Below are 14,724 nucleotides of genomic sequence, written 5' to 3' on the forward strand. Positions count from 1 at the left end.
CCTCTAAGCACTTTGGAACTTTGTTCTCCATGGAGTCAATTCAAAGTTGCTATTCTAATTATCAAAAGGTCTAGGAAATTTCTGACTTCCCACAAACTTCTATGATCTATGATATGAGGCAGGAGTCTTCAGTCTGAAGGCATCATGCCATCTCTTAAAGAGATGCACACTAGACTAATGATGAAATAAGATTCTGGGACCAGCGTCTAACTGGTGAGTTTTTAAATACTGCCTATGAAATTCTATATGCTATTGCACAAACTACAGCACTGGAATTTTAAAATCACTAGGAAAAGTTATACTGTTACTTGGTTTTCCTTTGAGAGATACATCAAAGCCTACAAAGTTGTGTTCTTCAATTTTTAAAAAGATTAGTCAGGAAAATAAATATGTACCCAACAGTAATGTTGGTGTCTTGATTAGAAACTTCATTTGTGCCCTACCAGGGATGATTGATTGTGTTTAAAGTATAACACTTCCTATAGGCAGCCAAACTCAGTGGTACCCTAAAAGATAACATATATATACTTCTTTCAAATCCAAGTGCTTGCACATCCATTTGAGCCTTGGAACAAATTCTTCAGATAAAGACATTTTCAGTGTTATTTTAACACAATTTACAATCAACATCTAGCATGTACCTTTGTTCTTGTTGGAAAAAAAAATGTGAACTAACCTGATTATTCCATTTCTCCTGTCAAACCACACAATAGGGTAAAAGGGAAATGAAAACTGAAATCTCAAGTTTTCAATAAAAAATTACTTGTAAAACTGTGTATAACAATACCATTTTCTGCTGCAGCTTTTACTCTATTTTGCACTATTATGCAATATTTCCTAAATCTCCCTGGCCCTAAGGTCCCTTATTAGAAATGAAGATACAGGATCCTATCCTCTGCCAGGTAATCAAGCATCAGCAGAGGCCACAGTGGCTGAAAATGTAACCAAGCCTCAAGGCCAAAAGTGAATGAAAACAGTGTGTCAAACAAGAGGCAACATGGGACTCCTGTCTGGAGACAAGCCTAGAAGGAATCCTTAGCACTCTAGAGGCTGAAGCAGGAACTCTTCAGTTCTAGGCTCCACAAAAGAATTTTTCATCAGAAGTACTACATTGGCTCGCCATATATGCATATGGTATATGGATTGCTCCTTGCACCCATTCATCCCCAAAAGTTACCAAAAAAAAAAAAAAAACAAAAAAAAAACTGATTATATAGTACATACTGTTTATTTACAGTAACAAGACTTTCCTCTCTCTCCTCCCCGGCTTCCTCCAGACCCCATCCCCCCACCCCCAACAGCATCTCACTATGCAGCCCTGGCTGGCCTAGAACTTGTTATCTCACAGACAGAAAGGCACCTGCCTCTGCCTCCATTGTGCTGAAATTAAAGATGTGTGCTCATGCCCAGCACAATGTAGACTCAAGTTTGGATGTTTCAATGGGCCCCATGCTCCCCAAGTGCAATTTAAAATTTTTCAAAGTCTAACAAATCAATCATTACTGCTAATACTTGTATATCCTTACTACCTATACTTTTAAGCTACCTGCCTGCCAGGCATGGTAGTACACACCTTTTATCTCAGTACTTGGGAGGCAGAGGCAGGCAATCTGAGTTCAAGGGCAGCCAGGAAAATGTAGTTGAGACCCAACAAAAAATTACCCACAAATATCTCAGTAGGAAAAGCTCATATACATATTGCCAAACCTAGAGAAGTTGCTGACACTGCTCAAGCCTGATTACCTACAAGTAAACAGCCATGTAAGCAGAAGAGGCCTCCTCCAACTCTCCACACAGTGTCCACAAGAGTTCCTAAGCCCAGGGGCTGCTCCTCAGTATCACAGCTATGCTACATCCCAAGTCAACGACTTAATAAAGATGACACAAGGCAGGGTCACACACTTGAGAGTCAAATTCAAGACTGTCCTAGGCAATTAGCAGTCTAAAGGCTTAAATCTTCTAAATCTTTGAGATACACAAAGGTCTCTGAACTTTGCTGGTGTTGAACTCTGGGATCAGTAGAGTAAGGTAATATAAACTCTAGGGCACTCCTAGCAAGAGGTAAGTAGCTTTTATTTTACCCACCCCACATCTAGGTACATTCTCACTGTCTTAATCAAAATACTGCCCTTACCTTTAAAGACAACCTCTATGTCATGTTTCTTAGATCTTTGAACCCAAGGATACACGCTGTAAGATACCCAAGGTGTTTGGAGAAATCACATAAGCGGGTGCAAGGCAGCAATCCAAGCCGGGGTCCAGTGAGAAGCCAGCACTAAATGCCAGCTCTGTGCAAAGCCAACCTGCTGCAGCATTTGCACCCACCAACCTACTGGGGCATCTTCCAGGCACCGTCATCCTCTTGACCACCTTCCTCCTGTCAAAATCCAAGTTCTTTCTCTCCCTGTTTATTCAATAAATTACATGACCAAACACACTGGCAAAACACTGGCAAAACTACAGTGAGTAAAACAAGCACAGATCACACTTGTCTAGTGGGGAATGAGAAAATATCATAGTGGCTATTGCAATGTGGGATACTACCCAACAGTCAGTTCTGCAATTCTCCAATACCACTAACTTATATTCACACTCCTCTTAGGTAAAACAGGAAATCCTTGCTGGGCCTGGTTATCACATGAAAGTGACAACCTGAACTCCAATCCCTCCTCCTCCTGTCAGGTAACCTCTAGGTATATGCAGGCTCCCACCTGTATTCATTTCCCCTCCCTATTACTCTAGAGCAGGAGGCTAAACCATTCTTTCCTACGTTCTCAACTCTTACTCTGTCCTTTGGCAATACCTTTGTATTAAAATATCAAGTTAAAGCCAGACCATTTGTGCCCATGTGCAGATGACTACAAAACAATGACGTAAGTATCCTGACTCGCTAAACTAATTTAGACTTGTCCTCCGATGGGCCTCTGTCGGATTCCAACACCACAAACACTTCACCTGCACTATATATTGTTATACTTCCCTCAGGGGCCCTTAAAAGACCACCTTTCAGCTGGGCAGTGGTGGCACATGCCTTTAATCCCAGCACTCAGGGGACAGGCAGGTGGATCTCTGTGAGTTGGGAGGCCAGCCTGGTCTACAGAGTGATTTCCACAACAGGCTCCAAAGCTACACAGAGAAACCCTGTTTCAAAAGAAAAAAATAAAAAAAGACCACCTTTTATCAACCAGCCCTTCTTTCTCCTTAATCAGAAGCATCTGGTAGACTATCATACTGCTATAATTATTCATCCCACACCCTGAAAGACATGTAAATGAATCCTATTCATCTCCATTGCTTTTCCTATCTCTAAAGGGAACCTGTATTGCACTGTTCACTGTTTTTGTTCTTAAGTTACTTGCTTTGGCCAAAATAACATGGTACTAGAGACTAAACCTAGGGCCTTGAGCATGATAGGCAAGTGCTCTACCCCTGACTTATATCCCCAGCCCTCTCATTCAACTTCTGCATGAGACTCAACATATTCAGTATAAAGAGAGCTTCTGCAGCCTTGGCTTTAAGATGAGATGTCCAATGCAGAGTCAAAGGCAGGCTTGTAATGTTTAAGAAGCTATTATGTTTATTGTTAGTTTATAAACTGCAGAAAAGCTTGGAGTTGCTACAAAGGCAAGGAAGAGTAATATAAGCCACAATTCCCTTTAAAGTAGAAATCTGAACAAGGTGGCTCCACAAGTTGCTGCTATTGATGGACCTGAGTTCAATCTCTGGAACCCACATGGTGGGACAAAAGAACCAACTGCTGCAGGCTGACCTGTGACCTCTACACAATCACTACAGAGCACACATGCACAGGAAAAAAGTTTAAAAAAAACAAAACACTAATGGCTTGAGCAACCACAGCCCACAACTTCCACTCCTAAAACTCCTAAATACTCAACAGCACTAAAAACACCTATGTTCACAAGGAAGATTTTTATATATAATATATAATATATACATAATATAGACATTATATACATATATGCATACACACACACATATATATGTGGATGTTCATAACACCATTATTCATTAACAGTCAAATAGTAGAAACCCACTCAAATGAATATCAGCTAATGTACAAAATGTGTTAGATCTATGAACCCTAAAAATATAATCTAAATGAAAGAGAGCAAGCTCAAAAGTCCATACTTGGTATGAGTCATTCATGGGAAATGTTCAAGATAAGCATGTCCCACAACAGATTTGTAAGATTTGTGGGAGTCAAGAGTTGCAGGACTAAGAAAAGGAGAGGGGCGTTGCTACTTATGAATACTGTGGTTTTTTTGTTTGTTTGTTTTTGAGGTTTTTGTTTTTTTTTTTTTTTTTTTTTTTTGGTGGGGTAGTCATTAAACTCTACTAAAAGCTGATATATACATATCTGGATGGGAAGAATCAAGTTTTAGGCTGTTTCTTGGTTGTAACACCATGTTAGAAAACATGTATACAGACAAGACTTAAAATTCATTACTAGGGGGCTAAAGAGAAAGTTCATCCAGTAAAGTGTTTGAGAAACAAGCATGAGGACTGGGTTGAGACCCCCAGCACCCACCCACATGAAAAACCAAGTGTGGCAGCACACCTGTGACCCCAGTGCTACAGGAAGAGACAGGACGATCCCTGGGGCTTATTATCCAGCTGGCCTAGCTCTAGGATCAGTGAGAGACCTATCTCTACAGTGATTAAGAGAAGACACCAAATGTCAGAGAAGTTAACCTGTGGTACGTACACACGTATACACACATGCACATACATACATACACACACCCTTATAGCTCCAGCTCCAGATGATCTAACATCCTCTGCCTGCACACACATGCGAACACTCACAAAAACACATATATACACATAAAGATAAATCCACAAAAAAAGAAAACACTAGAGATATGCTGGCAAGAAGTAGAATTATTTTAGTGTCTTCCCTTCAAATAGCCACTCACCGACTTGTGAAATACTGCTTTCAAGTCAGGGTTAGTAGCAAACACCTGTAATGCCAACATTAAGAGGCTGAGGCCTGAAGATTCTAAGTCTGAGGCATGCAATGAGCTACATGGCAAGACCCTGTGGGAGGGAAGGAAAGAAATACATGTATGTTTCTGAAGACTATAGTATTATTAAATGCATAAAGGGAGGTGATCAACCTAAAGACAAACAGCAGCTCTACTTTCAGTGACTTGACCATACTCAAACTGAGATTCAAAAATCCTGGGAAATAAAGGCAGTTACCCAGTTTATAACTGCTCAGAAAGGTCTACTAGATGTTCAACACTCACAGCAGTAACTCTAAATAATCAGCATATGGTGAAACTCGGAGGGAAGTGGCTCTGCTATCAGTAAATACAGGAAAGTCCCTAAGTGTTCGTTTGTGGCTGAATATAAGCAAACTTATCAAGGGGTAGCACAAGTCACAGGAATTTGTAAATGTGATTAAGATGCTTAAAACTACACACAGACATAGAGAGAGACACACATATACAGACAGATGCACAAAACATGGTGACTGAATGAGTTCTGGAAACTACAAGGCCAACTTTAAGGTATTAATATTATCCTATATTGATCTATTTTTCTAGATATAAAGAAATCCACTCTAATGTAAAATGTTACTATTAGGAAAACTGTGAAATTTGCCAAAAATGAGTATTTATTTCAGAACAAAAAATTTTTTTAAAGAAAACTTTTTAAAAAGGACACATTTTGAGGGCTGGAAAAATGGCTCAGCAGTTAAAAGCACTGGCTGCTCTTTCAGAGGTCCTGAGTTCATTCTCAGCAACCCACATGGTGGCTCACAACCATCTATAGTGGGAATGATGCTCTCTTCTGGTTTAAGGCATACATGCAGATTGACCATTCATATATACAAAGTATAGTAATTTTTTTTAAAAGACATATTTTTTTTTTCACCAGGCGATGGTATTGCATGCCTTTAATCCCAACACTTGGGAGACAGAGGCAGGCCAATCTCTGTGAGTTCCAGGCCAGTCTGGCCTACAGGGTGAGTTCCGGGACAGCCAAGGCTACATAGAGAAACCCTATTTCAAAAAAACAAATGGAAAAAAAAAAGACCATTTTCAAATTTGTCAGTAATTACAAATTTTTCAAAAATTACACTTTGGAAATACGGGCACACACCTATGATCCTAGCACTTGGAAGGCTGAGATGGAAAGACTAAGTTTAAGCTACACTGAAACCCTGTCTCAAAAATAAATAAATAAATACAAGGGGCTGGAGAGATGGTTCAATGGTTAAAAGTACTGGCAACTCTTCCAGAGGACCTGGGTTTATCTGTAGCTCAAGTTTGGGGCGATCTAAACCCTTTCCTAAGAGTACCAAGCATGCATGTGGTACACAAATACACATTCAGGCAAACCACTCATACACATAAAATAATGATAAATATGTCTTTTATGAAGATGTTTTATTTTTTTGCATTTAAAAGATCATAAAGCCAGGCTGGCTGGATGGTGGTGCACTGCTTTAATCCTGGTATGGAATGGCAGAGGTAGGTGATCTGTGAGTTCCACGACAGCCAGGGTTCAAAACAAAACAAAAACGTGTGGTACTAGCTAGCTGCTAGGGAAGATGAAACCACAGGTTTTGAGTCTATGAGTTGAAAGCTGGTGTGGGTTATACTGAGACCCTGGCAAAGATAAAAACAACAACAAAAGCACTTAACAAGAATGCTCTCCACAGTAACACTTCTCAAACATGAAGCAGACTTAAGTCCAAGATGTCTGCTGTGTGGAACTGAGGAGGCCCTTGGTGAGTATGCAAAGTCTGGAGTGAAATGTGAATGAATCATTGACATGTCAAGGACCTCATGCCTCAGACCCATGGGAACTGCAAAGCCTCTCCCCCTCAACCCTCACCCCCACCCCATGAGGCTTAGAGGGACAACAAAGCCGTCCTCTGGCCCAGTGTTATTGCTAACAGTGTAGACAGACTGACCACTGTGTCAACTACAGCTTCCTCCTTCTTATGGACCACTTATGTCCACCACTTATGGACAACTCTCGTCCTGTGCTGTGGTAACTCTCTATCAGAGTACACATGGCCCTCACCCAGCTTTTTTGTACATGAGTCTCTATACCTGACCTTTCTTCACTCTCTTACTGCTCCAGTCAGGTTTCCAGGACCAAGCCATGAAAGATAAAACAGTCCTCTGTATTTAATTAAACTAAAAGAAGGTTGGTTTTCTTTTCATTTCAAAATATCCATAATAATCACAAGATTGCTGTAAAATCTATACACAACTAAGTTTTCCTTACTCTACAAAGAGTCAAAGAAATTTTCAGGAAAATGTATGAATGTGGAGGGTGAGTGCAGGGCTACAAGGCAACAATACAATCTTAAGCCATGGGCACCCATGACATGCAAGAGACCACAACTGGAGCATGTTAGAGGAGATTATTCTCAGAATATGGGCAACTTTGGGGGTGCTTATGATCTGCCTGGGCAACTCACTTGCAACTGCTTTGGGTCAAGACACTTCTAACTTTCCACCATACCTCCACCTCTGTCTTATGCCTCTAATTTCATGAACACTCACAAAGGGAGGAAAAGGCAGGTACACAGGCAGTTGAAGCTGAAACAACTGTCTAATAACCATCTCAAAAAGTGATCACAGAGCACACACTCTTCCCTCAACAAAAAATAAATCTAGATTACAGATTTAAATGTCTTTTTAAAGAATGTGCAAGAGGAGCAGCACTGGAAGGAAGTTATTCTGTGCATAATAAAGATTAAAAATGAAAAAAAAAAAAAACATAGCCAACCTGAAAACAAAAAAATTTAAATTCATGCAACATACACTTCCCAACCAAACTTAAGTTGTTACTCAGGGAGAATTCCAAAAGACATGACATGGGTAACAGCATTTAATATTTAAAATAAAATCTCTAAACCAGCACACAGTGGTGGCCCATGCCTTTAATCCCAGCATTTGGATAGCAAGTTCTGGGATATCCAAGTCTACAAAGAAACCCCTATCTCAAAAAACTAAAAACAACAAAATACAAAACAAAAACTCTAAGTCAAAAGTACACTTCTTAGTCAAATGAGTATCTCCAAAAGCACATATTACTAGCTTTTATTAAATATTATGGATCAGGATTACAGTAAGTAATCCCCCCACCAAAATATTCTTATCTTTGAGTGACAATTGATGTCAGAGGTGTCTAGGCCTTTGGTAAGTGATTAGAACATGAAGGGCAGTCCCCCAAGAATGAGATTACTGTCCATGTAGAAGCAGCTCTGGACCTACCTGGCTATGTGACAACCCAGCAAGAAGACAGATGTAAGAAATAATTTTCTTCTGTTGTTTCCAATAGACCCAGTCAGAAGAGTTTTGCTATAGCAGCCCAGGTAACACTCAGCAAAGATGTGAAGCAGATACCACTATGTTGTTCAATAAACTAAAATACAGGGTGGCACTGGTGTTACTTCCTCATTAATGAGGCAAAGTAAAGGGGCCTTACCTAAGTATTTCAACTTTCTCCAGTGTTCAGTGACCCAATTACTCTCCTTCAAAATCAGACTCAGGGAAGAAGGGGGAAACAGTACTGCAAAAATAATGGTCAAATCTATCTCTGAGCTTTATCAGTGGCTTTCAGTGGTTTTTTTGCATCTTAATAACAGCCCATGGTTAAAACACAGCTTCCTGGACTTCATTCTCAGGCCTTCTAGTTTAGCAGGTTTCTTGCTGGTAACAAAATTATTTCCCTAAGTAAGAAAAAAAGAAAGGGGGGGGGGAAGATGAGGGAAAAAGTGGGGGTGGGGGGTTACACTGTTACACTGTAAAATTAAAAGTCACCCTTTTATTATACCAGGTACCATACTAAGTAATCTAGGCAACTGTTCATTCCGTTCTCACAAATGGTCCATATCTAATGAGGAAGTCAGCACAGCCAGTATGTGTCAAAGGTAAAGTTCACAACTCAAAAGCCCTCATTTTTCCATGTTTAAATTCTCAGTGTATCCTACCAGTGTTTACAGTACCCAGCAAAAAATGAACTTCATGTCTAGCCAATCTGAAAAAGAGGGAGGGAAGTGACAATCATTTCTGAATATACAAAAAATATCAAGAAGCTAGTATTAAATATACACAACTTTTATCCCAATGTAGCTGAAAATTTATTATCTACATTTTATAGTAAAGAAATTAATACATAACAAAGTAACAATGTGATCAAGGGATCCTGCACCAGTGGGAGAAGGAGAGTACAAGTTTGTCTGACTAAAATGTATACATTGTCTACTACTGTCTACTAAAACCAAGGAGAGAAGGAACTCAGCACCCATGGAGGCAAGTCCTTCACCCCTGGGGTACACAGCCAGCTCTTGGTCTGTTGAACCTGGGTCTCACTGTGTAGCCCAGGCTGGCCTGGAACTCATGAAAACCAGACAGGCACTCAAATTTCCCATTCTCCTGCCTTACCGCCTGAATGCTGAGAATACAGGTGTAGGCCACCAGGACTGGCTTGAAATAATCGGTTCAAACAGTATACACTGAAAAAAGATTTCTCTGAAATACTATTCTTACCATTTTAAATATTTTACTTTATAGAGTTGGAAAGATTCCAACCCCCCCCCCCAAGAACTTCTTGTTATGTAATTCTGGGCAATTAATACTTTAAGATGTGGGCAATGGGGCCTGAGAATATACCTAAATCCCACATTTCTCTGACTAAAATCAAAACAAACTGTAACTCACAATCACCATGCCGCTTTTATTTTGTACCCCCTTCCCTCTGGAAGTGACCATCAACTCTCAGGTGCTACACAATAGCTCACAGAGGATGGTACTTTTATAATTCCCATCTTCTACTCTCCAATATGTTGGTGTCAGAATTGTCCAAAAATACAGGTATCCCTCAAGGCACTGTGAAACGCTCAGATTGTTAAGTGCACTGCCAAAACAGTTTTCCATTTAAACTTCATAATTCTAACCCTGGCAGCGATTTATGCAAATCCACCAAATCTTCATTATGCTGTCATAAATATCCAATAAAAAAATGGTATCTTCATTCCACTACTCCTATAAAATATAAACATTATAAGTACTGCTCATGTTTCTAATTTTTCTTTAGGCTTCCGGGTAAACCGAGTATTTCCAAAACAAAAATTCATAGCTCGTTTATGCCACGGCCAGATTGATCTATGACAGCTAATGAATATGCTAAGATTTACGGTGGAAATTTGGAAACCTAGGAGGTGCGAACTCAATGAGGGCACCAGGCTGATTCTTAAATAGCTCAGCTTCAGCTCCATGGAAACAGGAGGGAATTCCCACTAGCCAACTGTAATCGGGATTTTTGTGGGCCACCATTGACTTCCAACGAACCTTTGAGAAAGTTGCAAATTAATTCAATTTCTAGCTGATCTACACACTTGAATCTGAAGCCAAACACAAAGTACTCGGTGGTGGAAGCAGCGTGGACTCCCAGGCCCCTGCACCCGGCACTGCGGCCCGTACCTGCCCGGCCGGCCGGGGCCCGCGCTGCCCGCGCCTCTCCCGGGGCCGCGTCCGACGTCTGCCAGCCAGGAACCCATCGCCGCGGCTTGCGGCCTGCGACCTCCGGCCGCTCCTTCCTCCAAGGACACTGCAAGCTGGCTGAAGGCGTACAGCAGCGAGCAGAAGCCGCAGGCCAGGCACAGCCCTACGACCCGCAGGTAGCGCCGCATCCCGTACCGCGTTACCGCCTCCGCCACCGCGGTCTCCGTAGCCGCCCCCGCCGCCTCTGCCGCGCCCGCCGGGGCGAACTGCGAGGAGCAGCAACGCGCAGCCGCAGCGTGACCCGCCCAGTTCCCGCCCCACGCCGCTCCTCCCCCTGAATCTGAGCCAGGTCCCACTCCGCCCCGTCCCGCCCCGCCACCACGCCCCTTACCCTGTCATGCCACGCCCCTGCCCCCCACCCACACACCGGCTCTAACCCCGCCTCCGTACCGCCCACTCTGTAGCCCCGCCTCTGTTTCGCTGCGTCCCACCTCCGCACCACGCCCCAACGCTCGCCCAGTCTCTGCAGCTCTTCCGAAAGCGGGAGCTGCGCAGGGGAGCTGTCCCGTGCACGGCGCAGAGTCGCTAGGAGGACGCTGGCGCCCCTTTAGAGCTCGCCCGGCTCTGAGTTGTGGAATTATGTAGCCAAGGAGCGGGGCCCTAGGCCCTTGACTTCAATGTTCTATTTTTCCACTGCGTCATTTGTGACGCTGAGCAGCTTTAATTCTAAGTTATCGCAGCGTGTCAAAAAAGACATTGTGGTTTCCCGCACTCGCTATCTCTTTCTCACCCCATCCTGCTCCCCAGGGACTTCCGCCTCGGGTCGAGACCGTTTTGCTTCGTGCGTCCTCTTAAAGTGGCCGTAGTTCCGGGCTGCTCTCCTGCCCCGTCGCACATCAGATGGGGAGGCAGAACCTATCCTTTACGCTTTTATTATCTTACAATCATTTGCCTCCAAAGCTAAACTGGTCGTCTCCCTATCGAGCCTCCCTTGCTCCACCTCCTCCGACTTCTTCAGTTGCTTCCACCGCGCATTCACCTGCCACTTCCTGCACGGTGAGCTCAACTCACACTGAAGCCTAGTGGGGACATTGGTACTGGGGTAGATATGGTAACTAACTGCAGCTTGAGTACACCGGCTGGTATGGGAGATCTGCGGTGACGATTGTACAAGGCCGAATGACAACTTAAACTTGACGATTATCCTTAGACCTTCAGTCCCTGAATAAGGCATTCATTGACCAACCGTGTCTGACCTTATGACTCAAAACCTTTAAAATAATCTCAGCGGACCCCTTGTTTCCACCAGTTTGAAAACTAAGGATATCATCAGTTAAAGCTCTGAAACCTCTCAGTCTTTCCTCAGTTTACTATAATCAGCCTGATGGTCCAACCAGTATCTGGAAAACGCCTTAACTTCTTTCTTTTATTCTGTGACTATAAGCGCCTTCATGGCAAAACGTTATTCCAGGCAAACCAAATCCATGTTTCCCAGCCATGCACAAGTCATAATTGGCTCAGGATAAATTTTCTTATTCCCTTTCGAAAGTGGCTGTTTTACACAGACAGGATAGTCATCTGTAGGGGTGTGGACACACCCGCAGTGTAGTTGAGGTTTCTTCTCAGGGTGGCCTAGGGAAGGAATTCTGGACTGAATAGAGCAGTGAAGCCAGCTCTTGTATTCAGGAGACTGAAAAGTGTGATGCCAGGGTGAGTGAATGCAAGAGTGGATACAAGGAGTGATAAGACTACTGAAATGGGTAGCAATTACAGTGCCTTCTCTCAGCAAACTCTTGGGAGTTTGATCTGCTTGAAGGGTTTTTAAGGAAGGAAGTAACATGATCACATTTGCATTTTAGAGAAGCAATTCTGGCTGCAGTAGAGGTTGGAACAGAGATTGGAGAAACTGGGTCCAGAGCCAAAACTGAGGCTTAAACATACATTTTAAAGTGCACACAAAAATACATTTAAACAAACACTTAAAATGCACATATACTTAAACGATTCATTTAAACACTTAAATACTTAAAAATGCACACACATAAAACACAAACATTTAAAAATACAGGTAAAATGTACACATTTAAAATATAAAAGCAAACACACATACTTAAAAGCATACACTTAAAAATGCATGCATACTAAAAAACAGACTTTAAAATGCACACACACACACACACTTCATGAGAAAAACCATGCTATTGAATTGTTCAAGTTGCATCTGGGTCACTGAGAAGTTTGTTCACAAAGGACAATGTGAGGGAAAGTGTGGGCACAGCAGCTTTCAATTCCCACACCAAGAGCTGGCTCTGCAACCATGAGAAGTCACTAGATGAATCGTGGACTGTTTTCTCACCTTAAGTATTAAACTTCTTGCCTTACCTAAAAAAATAAAAAAGATGTATGAAGAGAAAGCAAGCATACATTTGTTCATTGAATACGTATTTATTGCATATTTTCTACATACCAGACAAAAGGCTTGGATGCACAGTATTTGGGGATAAAAGGAGTGTCCTGCCCTCAAAAGGGAGTCAGGCCAGTAAAATCAAAGAAAATACTATATCTTTCTAATACACCTTACAATTCTTAGAGAAATAAGGATTAAACTGGACAGAAAATTGCAAGAGCACTAACCAAGAATGGAAAATGGGAGGTTGGGATGCTAGGCAGAGTAACAGTGAATACCCCAGCAAAAAATGGTTCATTTAAAAGATGCTGACTAAAGTTGGCTTGATAACTTACATATGTAATTCCTGCACTCTGGAAGCAGAGGCAGGGGTACCACCACAAGTTCAAGGCCAGCCTAGTCAACATAGATCAAAGTGGGCTACAGAGTGGAGAGAAGAGAGAGATAGGGAGAGAGGGAGAGGCAGGAGGGGAGGGGGAGAGAGACAAAGGAAAGAGAAAGAAGAGAGTGAGGAAGGAAGGAAGGAAGGAAGGAAGGAAGGAAGGAAGGAAGAAAAAAAGGAGAGGAAGAAAAGAGAAACTAAGTTGCTAATATATTACAGCTTTTTTTCCAAGGAGAAAACTACATGTAGGAAAAATGAAGAGTGATCTGACTCAGAGAGTGTTAAAGCCATAAAATAGTATGAAGGAAGCCAGCCAACAATCTATAGCATACAGAATAATCATGTTCTTGACATTGGGGTTCAAGACCATGTCATGTCATCTTTTAAGTTCCTTCTAAAAATAAAAACATTGATATGACCTACACATGAAGTCCCAATGAACTAGTAAAGTGAAGGGAATCACACCCTGTTACTCTCTGGCCAGGATTTGCACACTGCATTTTTATATTCCAAAATTGACTTTTGTTACAAAAACTTTACTTATTTCAACATTGAGTGGGTATTTCTTTCACTTATTGCACTATGTATTCCAAATCTATCTCTAGAACAACTCTAATTTTCCAGTGACAGTCTGGGGAAATCCAAATTCTCAACTCAAAAAGAACAAATGTGAATGAAGCGAAGGACTTAAAATCAGGCATACTCAAGATTTTAATACTGTATAAGTGAGGGCAGGAAATGAAACTTGAAAAGTGATAATTTGTGAAGTTTTAGTTTTCTAAAATTACACAAATGATCTCTACAAGATAAAAACAAACAAAAAACCCTCTGGACTCAAACCAAATCATAAGAATCTTCTATTTTAGAACGTATGGGCCTAGAAAGATTACTTGGAGGTTGAGCGTACTACTCTTGGGGAGGACCAGAGTTCTGTTCCCAGCATCCATGTTAGGCAGCTCCCAACCACCCCTAACTTCAGTTCCAGGGGATCTCATGCCCTCTTCTGGACTTCACATGCATAGACACACACACACACACACACACACTTAACAATTTTAAAAATTGGTGCTCTCTCCAATGGTTCTTTTTGTCCATCCCTCTTAGGCCACTCAAATATGTATGGAGTCCTGCCGATTATTTTCTTCCCATTAATACCTTTTGAGTTTTTTGATTTAAAAAAAATAGTAATCCTTTGGGAGAAATCCTCTTACCTAGGCCTCCCAGATGCGGGGATTACAGGTGTGCATCATTGCTTCTCTCTCCCATATTCCTTTCTATATAGATATCTCAGGATTTTAATAGAGAAAGCAATTCTTACAGCTATCTGTGGTAGTGCACACCTTGCATATTAGCACTGGATAGGCTGAAATGAGAGGTTTACAAGGTCTGGGCCAGCCAAGGCAATAAAACAAGACGCTGTCTCCAAACAAAATACACAATTA

The 14,724-nt window shown here is 41.8% G+C and overlaps 1 protein-coding gene across 2 annotated transcripts in view; it reads right to left on the reverse strand.

Moving 5' to 3' along the window:
• The window catches only part of Gxylt1 (glucoside xylosyltransferase 1), a 40,343-nt gene extending 29,617 nt beyond the window's left edge, over nt 1-10,726 (reverse strand). For both annotated transcript variants that reach the window (XM_051189704.1, XM_051189703.1), the window contains exon 1: nt 10,473-10,726. In XM_051189704.1, coding sequence (XP_051045661.1) covers nt 10,473-10,681 — 209 coding nt within the window. In that variant the 5' untranslated portion in view covers nt 10,682-10,726. The remainder of the gene's footprint in view (nt 1-10,472) is intronic.
• Nucleotides 10,727-14,724: the final 3,998 nt, after the last annotated feature.

This window comes from Phodopus roborovskii, unplaced genomic scaffold (assembly GCF_943737965.1).
Source record: "Phodopus roborovskii unplaced genomic scaffold, PHOROB, whole genome shotgun sequence".
Classification (NCBI taxonomy): domain Eukaryota; kingdom Metazoa; phylum Chordata; class Mammalia; order Rodentia; family Cricetidae; genus Phodopus; species Phodopus roborovskii.